The following is a 13,938-nucleotide window of genomic DNA, read 5'->3' on the forward strand; positions in this document are numbered from 1 at the left end:
GTGAGTGAGTGTGTGTGAGTGAGTGAGTGAATGAGTGTGTGTGTGTGAGTGAATGAGTGTGTGTGAGTGAGTGAATGAGTGTGAGTGAGTGAGTGAATGAGTGTGTGTGTGTGAGTGAGTGTGTGTGTGTGTGAGTGAATGAGTGTGTGTGAGTGAGTGAATGTGTGTGTGTGAGTGAATGGGTGTGTGTGTGAGTGAATGAGTGTGTGAGTGAGTGTGTGTGAGTGAGTGAATGAGTGTGTGTGTGTGTGTGAATGAGTGTGTGTGAGTGAGTGAGTGAGTGAGTGTGTGTGTGTGAGTGAGTGAGTGTGTGTGAGTGAGTGAGTGTGTGTGAGTGAGTGAGTGTGAGATGCTCTGCAGGACTCATTCCCTGTTTGAGGATAAATCCCATCTGTCTCTACAGGATCAGCCCGTTTAATCTCCCACAATCCCTCACTGTTGACACACAATCAGGTCTCTGCACGCAACCGTTCCCACCACATACTGTATATCTGATACCTTTTACTGCCCACAGAAACACGACCCTAAACTGACCTGACCCCTGACAGAGAGGACTGTGGGAAATAAAGCTGCAAACAAATGAAAGTGGAACAACCAACAGCAAAGGTCTATTCAAACACATGCTCTGGGATTGAGTTTCATTCATTTCTGAAGAATCAGAACAGAATATCTGTATATTTTACTCTACATCTGCACTTCTGAATTTATGAGACTGTCTGGCAACGGCGATGTGTCCGAATTTTATTTCTTTGTCCTTTACACTGATTTTGTGGGCAATACAGATGTAAAATATGTCATGCCAATAAAGCAGCTTAAAACTGACCCGGTCTGTGAATCCGTTTCATTTACTTCACCTGCAGGTTATTAAATCTGTTTCAGGAACCACACATATGAATCTATTGTTCTACCTGCATGAGGAAACATACAGAATCTCAGCAGTGCATTTCAAAACATCAGCATGTTCATTCATTTAAGATCACTGGATGAGTCCTCAGAAAAAGCAGGTCTGGACTCTGGAGCCAAGAGATTTCATGCTGTTTTCCACTGCATTATCACTGTATGAATGTCAGCATCTCTCCGTCATCACTTCACAGACTGTGATCACACATGAACTAAATCTGGGATCTCATGAGAACATGAGGTCCATTATTATATCAAAAGAAGAAACAACACAGATGATCTTAAATGAATTGAATGAGGTTGGATTTAATAATGTTCCACAAACATTAAGACTTTAAAGATGAATCTTTAATTTCACTGTAAGATGTTGAAATAGTTTTACAACAGTGAAGACTCTGAAACTAAAACGGATTATTGATGTGCTTAAACACTCTTCATAAATACAAATAAAACAATAGTTTCATAGACTAATAGAACAATATAATAATATGTGGCAGTCCTACACAACTGTACTTAGAACAAGCAGATCAACGTTTTCTCCCATCATCCTCTTGTTTCTTCATCATTCTGGAACAGTTCATATGTTCAGAGACACAAACACTATAAAACTTCATCCAGCTCAAACTCTCTTCTGACCCAGCAGATTGATGTACATTCATGTAAGAAGCTGAAATCCTGAAGGTTCAGTCGTTCATGACCCGAATCTCACAACTACTGGTGGCCTGACTTGCCCTCGCTCGCTCACGGAGCCTCGTGATGCTGCGGCGCCCCCTGATGTACGACGAGGGCGTTACACCATCAGCACATTCAGCAGCCCTGCCGTTCCTCTGAATAACCGAGTGGACACGTGTGCTGCTGCTCTAACACACAGGAGATATCTTCATCATTACCGTCTGCTGGACGACTGCAGCTGATGGCGACTCCAGCCTGACGGAGCTGAACACAGATCATTAAGACAAAACCGAAAAAGAAGATACCAGATATGGCTGTGGTGTGTGGTTGCTCTCTTCATGTCAGCTCTCTAGACATGGAGACTGAATTTAATGCTCAGGATTAATGACATCACTATGAGAACTAGTCAAGAATGCCTAAAGATTGTCATGTGATTGTAACAGTGCTGTGACTGTAATGATGTTGTGATTGTAACAGTATTGTGACTGTAATGATGTTGTGATTGTAACAGTATTGTGACTGTAACGATGTTGTGATTGTAACAGTATTGTGACTGTAACGATGTTGTGATTGTAACAGTATTGTGACTGTAACGATGTTGTGATTGTAACAGTATTGTGACTGTAACGATGTTGTGATTGTAACAGTATTGTGACTGTAACGATGTTGTGATTGTAACAGTATTGTGACTGTAACGATGTTGTGATTGTAACAGTATTGTGACTGTAACGATGTTGTGATTGTAACAGTATTGTGACTGTAACGATGTTGTGATTGTAACAGTATTGTGACTGTAACGATGTTGTGATTGTAACAGTATTGTGACTGTAACGATGTTGTGATTGTAACAGTATTGTGACTGTAACGATGTTGTGATTGTAACAGTATTGTGACTGTAACGATGTTGTGATTGTAACAGTATTGTGACTGTAACGATGTTGTGATTGTAACAGTATTGTGACTGTAACGATGTTGTGATTGTAACAGTATTGTGACTGTAATGATGTTGTGATTGTAACAGTGTTGAGACTGTAACGATGTTGTGATTGTAACAGTATTGTGACTGTAATGATGTTGTGATTGTAACAGTGTTGAGACTGTAACGATGTTGTGATTGTAACAGTATTGTGACTGTAATGATGTTGTGATTGTAACAGTGTTGAGACTGTAACGATGTTGTGATTGTAACAGTATTGTGACTGTAATGATGTTGTGATTGTAACAGTATTGTGACTGTAATGATGTTGTGATTGTAACGTGTCGCGACACTCACAGTGTGGATATCCCGACGGTCGAGGGTTACTGGCACTGCTACCAAACGACGACTGGAAGTTATGGATGGTTTCTTGTAAAATCTGTCTTTCCCTCCCCTGTCATGAGAAGATGTTCATCATCACATTATTTACAGTTCAGATGAGCCTCCATTTCTGCCCGATCACATACACACTCACTTTCCCAGCGTTCAGCTCTGATATGGCTGCCAGTATCTGCTGCCGCGGCCCGTCTGTTTTAATTCCCAGCTCTTTCAGGTCTCCATCAGTCAGAGTCAGAAATGCCTCCATATCCACCTGCGTCAAAACATTCATCACTGTTCATCAGACAGACCAGAGACGGGCTTGATCTGCCTTTGAATGGTTTAATTCAGAAAAGAGAGAGGCAGGCGATGGAGGAAACCAGAAAAATAAACCGGCCTCTATCTCAATGTGTGATAGATCTCAATCTATCTCAATCACAGCGTTAAAGACCGAAACCATGCTGCAATAAGAACAGAGGAAGCAGACAGACAGAAGATTGACAGATGACAGACACACCTCCTGCTCCTCAAAGATGGGCTGATATTTCTCCAGAGAAAGTTTCCTCAGAATCCCTGATAATTCATCTGTGTATGAGAACAACAATCAGCAGCATAAATACAGAGATACTGTATGTGTGTGAATGTGTTCATGTTAGCGTGTGTGTGTCTGACCCTCGTCCGTGATGGTGCCGCTGCTGGAGCCGCCGCTGCTCTTGGACCTGGGCTGCGTGGATGCAGATGAGAGTGAGTCTGTGGTGGGTGGTTTGGGTGTGGGTGATGGAGAGGGTGTGAGGGTGGGCGACGTGCTCTTGGACGTGGACGAGTTTCCTGACTGAGGACGCTTCTTTAACTCCAGCTTCTGAAACACACACAAAGAGGTTCAGAACTTCTCACACTCACACTGGCTCCAGCAGCACTGATACACACCCGTCTGGAGTGGCTGTCGCTGTGGTCAGTCAGGCTGATATCCGGCGCGGAGGGCAGCGGCGTTGGTACAGGACTGGGCATCTCAGTGGCAGCCAGAGGCCTGCTGTCTAACAGACCGGCTGCTCTCTTCCTCTGAGCCACGATCTGAGACAGAACACTGTCCACACCACTGCCACCTACACACACCAAAACAGTGTGTTTCTACAGCGCTTTATGCAGTACAGATAGTGACAAAGCAGCTTCACAGAAATAAACAGGAAAATAGCAATATTAATGCTCCAAAATGCTTCACTTTTGAAACTAAATTAATTTCAGCTTTACAGAAGACAATAGAGGCATTAGGTGCGATCGACTTGAAGCAGAGCTGCGCAGACTGATCGGTGTATGACATCAAAGTACCGCCACAGCGATTCAAAAACATACAAAGTACTTTGATGTCATTCACCGATCGGTCTGCGTATCAGTTCAGTTCAACGCGTGACCATGTGATTTAATCTGGTCGGGTATGACGTCAGCGAGTGGGTGGAGTCACCTGAGCGGTTGTGGGAGTCGGAGGCGTGACGGTTGACTCCTCCCACACCATTGGATCCACCTGAGGAGTGGGCGGAGTTATAACTACCTGAGTTGGAGGGGGAGGGGCCTTTAGTGATGCTGGGAAACTTGATGGACCTGCTGACCACTCGACTAATGGACGTCTGCAACACACACACACACACACACACACACACACACACACACACACACTCAGCAGTGATTATCCACAGAAAACAAGACTCTCTAATTAAAGAGAGCACTGCAAGTGTATAAATAGAAGTCTCACTATATCGGAGTTGGCACAGCTGCTCCTGCCGGGTCTCTGCGGCATGTTTCCGCTCCGGCCTTCCTTCGCCGCTCCACAGCGCTCCGAGTTCCACGGCTCAAAGTTCGACGGCGGCAGGAACGGCGGGATGACGGCCTTCAGCTTCTCATTGGGCAGACGAGCGAGCGGCGCGCCGTTCCTCAGCTGACAGACCAATAACAATTCAGACAATCACTCATTTCAAGACTTTGACAAAAGCAGAAACTACACAAATGTACCATCGTTGTGATGAGGAAGTCATCTTTCCCACTTCTTGTTCCGTTCAAACCTACAACAAAACAGTGTCAAAGCTTTACTGAATGTTATTTTTTTACTACTAATTGCTTTGCTAAATTCTGCACTAAGCAAACACATGAGGAACGTTTAAGATCAAACACAAATGGCTCTGGATGAACTGGAGCAGATCCACGCACCGCAGTCTTTACTCTTGCTGCTCCATGCGGTGCAGACGTCTGCGCTCGGAGCTCCAGCAGGAGGCACTGCAGCTGCGCTCGACTCCTCTGCTTTCATGGTGGCGTCCAGAGGAACCTCGTCGGGGAACGGAGCGAGCTGATTGGTGGAGAGCCCGTGTCTCAGCGTGTGTGTCAGCTTGAGTTTGCGGAAGCGGTTGGACATGCGATTCCACCAGGACTGTTGACACAAGAAGCAAGACGGAGAACAACAGCAGCAAAATACAATCGTCACAACTCCAACTCCCAACCGGGAAAGGGAATTCAGCGGTCAAAATAGTTTTGGAAAGTTCTGATATTAGATTGGAACTTGGAATGTTGTTTAAGTAGAAACGTTCTTTTGAAACAACACCAAAGTCTACAATGACATCCTAAACCGTAAAATTACTGTAAACACTATTATTTAAACAACTTTACAGTACTAATCATTTCAGTATAGACAAAAACAGTTTCATAAAATTACAAACCTCACATTTCAGCCTAATAAATGATTATATAATGGTTCTGAACTCAGAAGCACAGTGGTTCCAGCAGTTACCACTGTAAACAAAGCAGTGCTGCGCTTTTAAACATCATATGAATAAAATGAACAGAAAATTACACAAACTTTTCTGAAGACAGTCAGTTTCCTTCAACGTCATGCAGTTTTTAGTCTGTTTTTATAAATTGCTCTTATAAACTGATGAGCTGTTGACCTGCTCAATACTCCAGTGTGGTCCAACCTAGCTATCGGTCGACCTCTAAAGGAGACAGCAGCTTTAGGGGTCAGAGGTCAGCTACAGTGATCGTTACCTTCAGGCCGCCTTTATCATCAGGTGGAGGAGGAACATTTAGAGACGCACGTCTCTTCAGGGTTGGTTTTCCTCTGTGTTTGCTCTTGTCCTTCTCTACCTGCATGCAGACGGAGGCTAGCAGCCGCACCAGCTCTGTGTCTGCGGACAGAAGGAACATCAGCGGTTAGGGTTAGTTGGGGTTAGGGTTAGCAGCTCATGAGTCGTGCGCTCACCCGGGTCGTTCAGGAGCATGACGAGGTCGAAGGCCGTGTATCCGTTCTTGGCTCTCAGGTTGACGTCAGCGCCCTGATTCAGAAGAAACTTCACCACGTCTTTATTCCTAATGAAGGACAGAACAGGAGCTGAAGAACCTCACACACACCAGCGCTGTCGCACACAGGGAAACGTGATGGACCCGCTGACCCCTCGCCTAATGGACGTCTGCAACACACACACACACACACACACACACACACACACACACACACACTCAGCAGTGATTATCCACAGAAAACAAGACTCTCTAATTAAAGAGAGCACTGCAAGTGTATAAATAGAAGTCTCACTATATCGGAGTTGGCACAGCTGCTCCTGCCGGGTCTCTGCGGCATGTTTCCGCTCCGGCCTTCCTTCGCCGCTCCACAGCGCTCCGAGTTCCACGGCTCAAAGTTCGACGGCGGCAGGAACGGCGGGATGACGGCCTTCAGCTTCTCATTGGGCAGACGAGCGAGCGGCGCGCCGTTCCTCAGCTGACAGACCAATAACAATTCAGACAATCACTCATTTCAAGACTTTGACAAAAGCAGAAACTACACAAATGTACCATCGTTGTGATGAGGAAGTCATCTTTCCCACTTCTTGTTCCGTTCAAACCTACAACAAAACAGTGTCAAAGCTTTACTGAATGTTATTTTTTTACTACTAATTGCTTTGCTAAATTCTGCACTAAGCAAACACATGAGGAACGTTTAAGATCAAACACAAATGGCTCTGGATGAACTGGAGCAGATCCACGCACCGCAGTCTTTACTCTTGCTGCTCCATGCGGTGCAGACGTCTGCGCTTGGAGCTCCAGCAGGAGGCACTGCAGCTGCGCTCGACTCCTCTGCTTTCATGGTGGCGTCCAGAGGAACCTCGTCGGGGAACGGAGCGAGCTGATTGGTGGAGAGCCCGTGTCTCAGCGTGTGTGTCAGCTTGAGTTTGCGGAAGCGGTTGGACATGCGATTCCACCAGGACTGTTGACACAAGAAGCAAGACGGAGAACAACAGCAGCAAAATACAATCGTCACAACTCCAACTCCCAACCGGGAAAGGGAATTCAGCGGTCAAAATAGTTTTGGAAAGTTCTGATATTAGATTGGAACTTGGAATGTTGTTTAAGTAGAAACGTTCTTTTGAAACAACACCAAAGTCTACAATGACATCCTAAACCGTAAAATTACTGTAAACACTATTATTTAAACAACTTTACAGTACTAATCATTTCAGTATAGACAAAAACAGTTTCATAAAATTACAAACCTCACATTTCAGCCTAATAAATGATTATATAATGGTTCTGAACTCAGAAGCACAGTGGTTCCAGCAGTTACCACTGTAAACAAAGCAGTGCTGCGCTTTTAAACATCATATGAATAAAATGAACAGAAAATTACACAAACTTTTCTGAAGACAGTCAGTTTCCTTCAACGTCATGCAGTTTTTAGTCTGTTTTTATAAATTGCTCTTATAAACTGATGAGCTGTTGACCTGCTCAATACTCCAGTGTGGTCCAACCTAGCTATCGGTCGACCTCTAAAGGAGACAGCAGCTTTAGGGGTCAGAGGTCAGCTACAGTGATCGTTACCTTCAGGCCGCCTTTATCATCAGGTGGAGGAGGAACATTTAGAGACGCACGTCTCTTCAGGGTTGGTTTTCCTCTGTGTTTGCTCTTGTCCTTCTCTACCTGCATGCAGACGGAGGCTAGCAGCCGCACCAGCTCTGTGTCTGCGGACAGAAGGAACATCAGCGGTTAGGGTTAGTTGGGGTTAGGGTTAGCAGCTCATGAGTCGTGCGCTCACCCGGGTCGTTCAGGAGCATGACGAGGTCGAAGGCCGTGTATCCGTTCTTGGCTCTCAGGTTGACGTCAGCGCCCTGATTCAGAAGAAACTTCACCACGTCTTTATTCCTAATGAAGGACAGAACAGGAGCTGAAGAACCTCACACACACCAGCGCTGTCGCACACACACACACACACACACACACACACACACACACGTGTTTACGCACCCGTGATAGGTGGCCTGCATGAGCGCCGTCCAGCCGTGCACAGAGTCCTGTCTGTCCATGTCTGCGTGCTTCTCCACCAGCAGCTGCACCACCTCCAGCTGCCCGCTGACCGCCGCCATCATCAGAGGAGACGCTCCGTCTGCGTTAGAGACGTTCACCTGAGACGCGTCCTCCTCCACGATCTCCTTCACCAGCTGAGCGTTTCCTACAGCACAACACCACATCACTGACACACACTACAGGACCTGAAGGAAACCCACTGCAGCTCACTCGTCACGAGCGCTGGGATCATTAATCCCCAGAATCAATACAAAGCAAACGTGACGACACGACGAACGTGTCAAAACTACTCCATCTGCGCCAGGAACAGACCACCTCAAAAACCAGTGCGAGAGCAATGAAACTAGGACAGAATTATCAGCTGCAACATTTCTTCATTTTCGATATTTCAACAATGCTTTTAATACCTAATCTTTATTTTTGCAATTCTAACCTGTTCAATTTTACTTTAAATTATTTGATGTTTAGGGTTCACATAAATAAAGGACTTCATATTAAGCCTATACTATGCATAGCAGTTCACCACAAATAATGTGTGAGCCTGCAGCACAAAAGCAGTGTTAAGTCGCTGGGGGATATTTGTAGCAATAGCCAACAATACATTGTATGGGTCACAATTATACATTTCTCTTTTATGCCAAAAATCATTAATTTCGAAAAAATTGACCCTTATGTCTGGTTTTGTGCTCCAGGGTCACATTTCGAATTCTAATATTATATGAGAACTCACCTAACTTCAGCGCGTGAAAGACATCAGGCCGTTTCTTCTCATCATCTGTTGAGTAGAAAGCAGATGAAAATGGCAACATTAATGATAGTATTGATCTCATTCATCTCTCGAGCTGCTGGTGGAATCTGCCAACAACTAAACCAACACTAACCAGCTCAGTACACAGAAGCAGAACTACATCAGATGTGAAAATACACGAGACCATCGCTGCAGCAGCTGCTCGAAGCAACAAGCTCGTGTGTTTGCTTCCACAATCATCTCAGGCCATTAAAACGGTACTGGACTCTTCACCAGTCAACAAAACTCAGAGTGAGTCTGGAACAGCTAGCTATATCTAAACAGACACAGCGTATTTCTACCAGCAACAGAACTGAATTGATGCAGTTTATCTGCACTACACTGAAGCCTCCTGAGCAGCAGCATCTGAAAGAAGAAGAGGAAGAAATGTTCTGTGGTGCAAGAGATCTTGGTGTTTTTCGAAAGCGATTCCCATTACTTTGTTGTGTCACTTTCAGTGTGAAAAGAGCTGAAGTCTGTGACACAGACGCGAGACAACACTAACTCCTGGACCACAAAGAGAATTTGATTAAATCTCTAAGACGAACGTTAGGTGATGTTGGAGGTGTTTACCTGGCTGCGGCCGGACGGTGGTGATGGAGTCCAGGTAGTTCTTCACGTCTCTGTGCTGCAGCTGAAGCGCCAGCTCGAAGGCCGTCTTGCCCAGCACATTGAGATGATCTGCGTCTGCTCCTCGCTCCACCAGCTGCTGCGTCACGCTCACCGCTCCGCCGGCCGCCGCCAGCATCAGCGCGCTCCAGCCCGAGCTCTTCTGGCAGAAGTTGACCTCCGCGCCCCAGTCCAGCAGCAGCCTGACCACAGCCTCGTGTCCGTGCTGAGCGGCCGCCAGCAGAGCCGTGATCTCCAGAAACGTCTTGCCGCTGTCGCCGTGGACGCTGTTGTTACCGTTTCCCTCCGCCACCGCCAGGTGGTCAAAGTCGTCCACGAAGGCGCTGCTCTCCAGCAGGAGTTTGACCACGTGAGCGTGACCTCCGCGCGCAGCCATGCTCAGGACGCTGGCACCCATCCGGTTCCTGCCATTGATCTCAGCGCTGTTCTCCAGCAGAATATGAGCCACGTTCAGATGACCGGACCTGCAGACGGGAGCATGGACAATCAGCGTCTGATCCCAGATTATAGTTCAATCATGACAACTCTCGGAAGATTTTAGCATGCTGATGGATATGACAATGTTAATGTATTTGGTCTTGGCGGAATAGATCTGCTACGCTGCTGCTGAATTGCTGCTGTTGTTGGTTATTGCTGTAGCTGTAGATTATTGCTGCTGCTTACTGCCAATGCATACGGTGCTGTGAGTATTTAAGACATACTGCTGCTGCACAAATAGCATATAAAATACCCCGCAGCAGATCTATACAGGTGGAGCTGGGGAAGGTGGAGGGTTTCAGAGAACTATGAAAGCGCGCTGCAGGAATCTCTAGTGAATGCTAGCAGCCATATAAATGCAAGGCAGTAAGCTCATTGGCTGCATATGCAGCATGAACCGATCAGCTTGTGCCAAGTCGTTTAACTCTCTGAATATCATCAGTTACATTAACAACTCATGAGCCGGCGCCATCTAGAGTTTCATGACTGAACTATATATTTAAATAAAACTAAAATGAAAAATAAAAAACATTTGTTACTTGAAATAAAATAAACATTAACTGAACTAAAATATTTAAAATAAAAATGTTTTATTACAAAGGAAATTTTATTTGAACTAAAACTGAAATAAAATTAATACAAACTATGCATACAAAAACTACTAAAAATGACAAAAACACAAAGTTACTTTAATATTATAATAAAAACGAATCCAAAATATTAATAAACTATCTCATTTAAATAATCTAAGGTACTCACGCTTGCAAACGCTTTATTGTGTCAAAATAAAACATGAAAAGATCTGTAAACCATGCTCATTTTAATGAAACTATGTAACACAATAAACTAGAGCTGTGAATATTACATTATCAGTGTTGACTCTGTCCAAATAAATGTTATAATTTGGTGCTCATGTTATGAAATAACTATGAATGAACAGTGAATCCTGATGAATTAATTCATAAACATCTGCATTATATTATTAATCTACACCGAGTCACTGTCGCTGTAAACATGCTGAGAACAGCAGCCAAAGCAGTTATACATATAATGCTAATCAGTCAGAATTATCTTCAGTTTCCTAAACCAGATTCATCAGATGAAGTCATCATAAAAATGAAGAATGAATGATACGCTGGGCGCTCATATTAAGACAAATCGTCACAGTAATAATGCGCTTTAGTAGAAGACACGGATTCTTCGGAAGCGTCACGAGATGAAAGCGCTCTCGCGGTGTTTGTATCAAGCGTCGCGTCGTGATTGTTACAGTAACCTCGCAGCCTGCATCAGCGGCGTCCAGCCGTAATGGTTCCGTCGGTCCACTGCCGCTCCTTTCCTCAGCAGGAACCGGACCAGCTGCTCGTGTCCCCCGGCGGAGGCGAACATGAGCGCCGTGTTTCCCTCCTCATCGGTGCCGTCCACATGACCGAACCCGCCCGGGTCCTCCAGAACACGCCGCGCGCTCTCCAGATCGCCCTCATCGCACACCCGGAACCACAGCAGCGGGTTTACCGGAGCCGGACTCATCCCCGAACGGCCGAACCGCAGAGGTTACGCACTCGGTCACTCAAACGGACTCGAGTGTCAAGAAGTTAGTTCTTCAGCCGCTGGAGTTTCGGAGTTTCGGAGTTTCTGCGCATGCGCACGGACGCTTCCTCTGGGATTCTGGGAAGCAGCAGCGCGACACCTGCTGGTCACAACGAGCCTAACATGCTTAACACTGGCGCTACAAACCTCATATTTTTATTACCTTAACTTATATGTATGTCTGCAATATGTTTGTATTTTTTGTACTGGAAGGTCCTGACACCAGGGCGAATTCCTCGTGTGTGTAAACAATAAAGCCCTTTCTGATTCTGATATTATGACGCATCTGTATAATGTGTTTTTTTACTAATTGTTAGTGCAGGGGTCTCCAAACTCAGTCCTGGAGGGCCGCTGTCCTGCAGAGTTCATCTCCAACCCTAATTAAACACACCTGAACCAGCAAAATTGATAATAAAGCAGACTTTGACTAATCGAGCTCTTACTAGGCATACTAGAAACTTCCAGACAGGTGTGTCGAGGCAGGTGAGCACTTAGAACACAATGCCATGTTGTTCCTTTAGTTAAACCTGCAGCTCAGAACATTCTTTCCACTCAGAATAATAGTGTGTGTTTGTTGTTTCTGTTATTCCCTTACTAGACCCCCTGCAGTTTGCTTACCGAGCAAACAGGTCCGTGGATGATGCAGTCTATATGGGACTGCACTTCATCCTGCAACATCTGGACAAAACAGGGACTTATGTGAGGATCCTGTTTGTGGACTTTAGCTCCGCTTTCAACACCATCAGCTCTGGCTCCATCACATCCAAGCCATCTCCTTTTTGAACTTTTGCCGTCTGGTCGGCGTTACAGAGCACCGAACACCAGGACAGCCAGGCACAAGAACAGTTTCTTTCCCCAGGCAATCTACCTCATGAACAGTTAATGTTCTCCCATTGTGCAATTAAAGTACAGTATGTGCAATAACCTTATACTTATTTATCACCCTAAACCCTAGTACATCCCTACAACTTATTTTATTTTATTCTATTCCTATTCCATCTATACCACACCTGTGCGTACAATTTTTTCTTTGTTGTGGTTTATATTTATGCATGTGTATTTTATTCACATCTCACTTTTATTATCTGTGTGTTGTTGTTGTCTCCGTGTACTGGAAGCTTGTGACACTATAACACATTCCTTGTATGTGCAAACATACTTGACAATAAAGCTCTTTCTGATTCTAAAGCTCTTTCTTATTAATCTCATACTTCAGTTTGGGGTTGTCAGCAATGCAACTAATAAAGATATGAGGTGTTCGATTAATAAATGAGCCTGTTTACCCACTGAAACAGAGACTTTCTGGGACGTAACATGAGATATAATCTTAATAATGAGTTTATGCCCTTCATATTGGATAGACTCTCCCGTTCTTCAACAACCAACCTCAATAAAAACCTGAAAAACAGCTCTCTAGAAGAGCCAAACAGGGAGAGAGATAAGGAATGGTGAAAGCATAGAATTATAAAAATCAGTCAACATCAACAGGATTGAGTGAAGAGCGATATAAACAGCAATAATCAGCCTGAATGATTTCAGATGAGCAGGGTTGAGTCTGACCAGCAGGAGTCGCCGGACAAACACTGCATCGCTTTTATGATTCATAATTCATCTCCACCATAACAATGCTTTATTTGTTTGTACAGATTACACTCTTTTTAACAATAATAATGGCATGCCTCACCGTGGATATAAAATAAATCACACCTGCGTGTTGTGCTGTTGACATTAAAGCACAATCAAACACAACTGTGAATAAATCTTAGATTAGTGATTAATTGATCAGATTCTCATAAGAAACTGAAGGATGGATGAAGATGAGCAGAACAGTAATGAGCAGATACACATCATAATAAGCTCATGAAAGTGCACAGAGGTCGGTCTAATGGACTCAGTAAGTGTACGCTTGATTGATTCAGGAGATCAGAAGCACAAACACAATAAATACATTTTGTCCCTGATAACGGATATGAACACACACCAAACAACCCTGGGAACATTTCATGTTCTGCTTCCACATCTGAACACAGCGGAAGGAATACGGTGAATATTTTTAGACAAGAAACTGTTTACATTTTTTTATTAAAATATCCAAAAACCACTACAACAGTGTTATATATTTTGCTGACGTGTGTACTTACATTATCCCAAATGTTTCGAAGAATGTTTAAATCCAGAGAAATAAGCAATTTTAACTAGTGTCACGGACCGTGTCTATAGTGTCATTGTGTCGCCTGCCAATGACGTCATAACC

General features: G+C 44.5%; 1 protein-coding gene across 2 annotated transcripts; it reads right to left on the reverse strand.

Annotated features, from left to right (window-relative positions):
- Positions 1-1,221: 1,221 nt before the first annotated feature.
- Positions 1,222-11,965, reverse strand: LOC107573295 (ankyrin repeat and SAM domain-containing protein 6). 2 transcript variants are annotated; one of them, XM_016259729.1, is made up of 16 exons: positions 11,371-11,965; positions 9,564-10,084; positions 8,934-8,978; positions 8,144-8,348; positions 7,935-8,041; positions 7,721-7,860; positions 6,893-7,109; positions 6,698-6,747; positions 6,441-6,623; positions 4,413-4,488; positions 3,794-3,969; positions 3,539-3,725; positions 3,384-3,451; positions 3,024-3,140; positions 2,846-2,942; positions 1,222-1,836 (listed from the first exon to the last, which is right to left on the reverse strand). In XM_016259729.1, exons 1-16 carry the CDS (start codon positions 11,622-11,624, stop codon positions 1,787-1,789), a joined length of 2,493 nt encoding a protein of 830 aa, XP_016115215.1. In that variant the 5' UTR covers positions 11,625-11,965; the 3' UTR covers positions 1,222-1,786. The 2 variants fall into 2 exon arrangements, with proteins under 2 accessions (XP_016115215.1, XP_016115214.1); XM_016259728.1 differs by having other exon boundaries at positions 4,326-4,488; positions 11,371-11,964.
- Between the last annotated feature and the right edge of the window lie 1,973 nt (positions 11,966-13,938).

This window comes from Sinocyclocheilus grahami, unplaced genomic scaffold (assembly GCF_001515645.1).
Source record: "Sinocyclocheilus grahami isolate Dianchi unplaced genomic scaffold, SAMN03320097.WGS_v1.1 scaffold1913.1, whole genome shotgun sequence".
NCBI classification, from domain to species: Eukaryota; Metazoa; Chordata; class Actinopteri; order Cypriniformes; family Cyprinidae; genus Sinocyclocheilus; species Sinocyclocheilus grahami.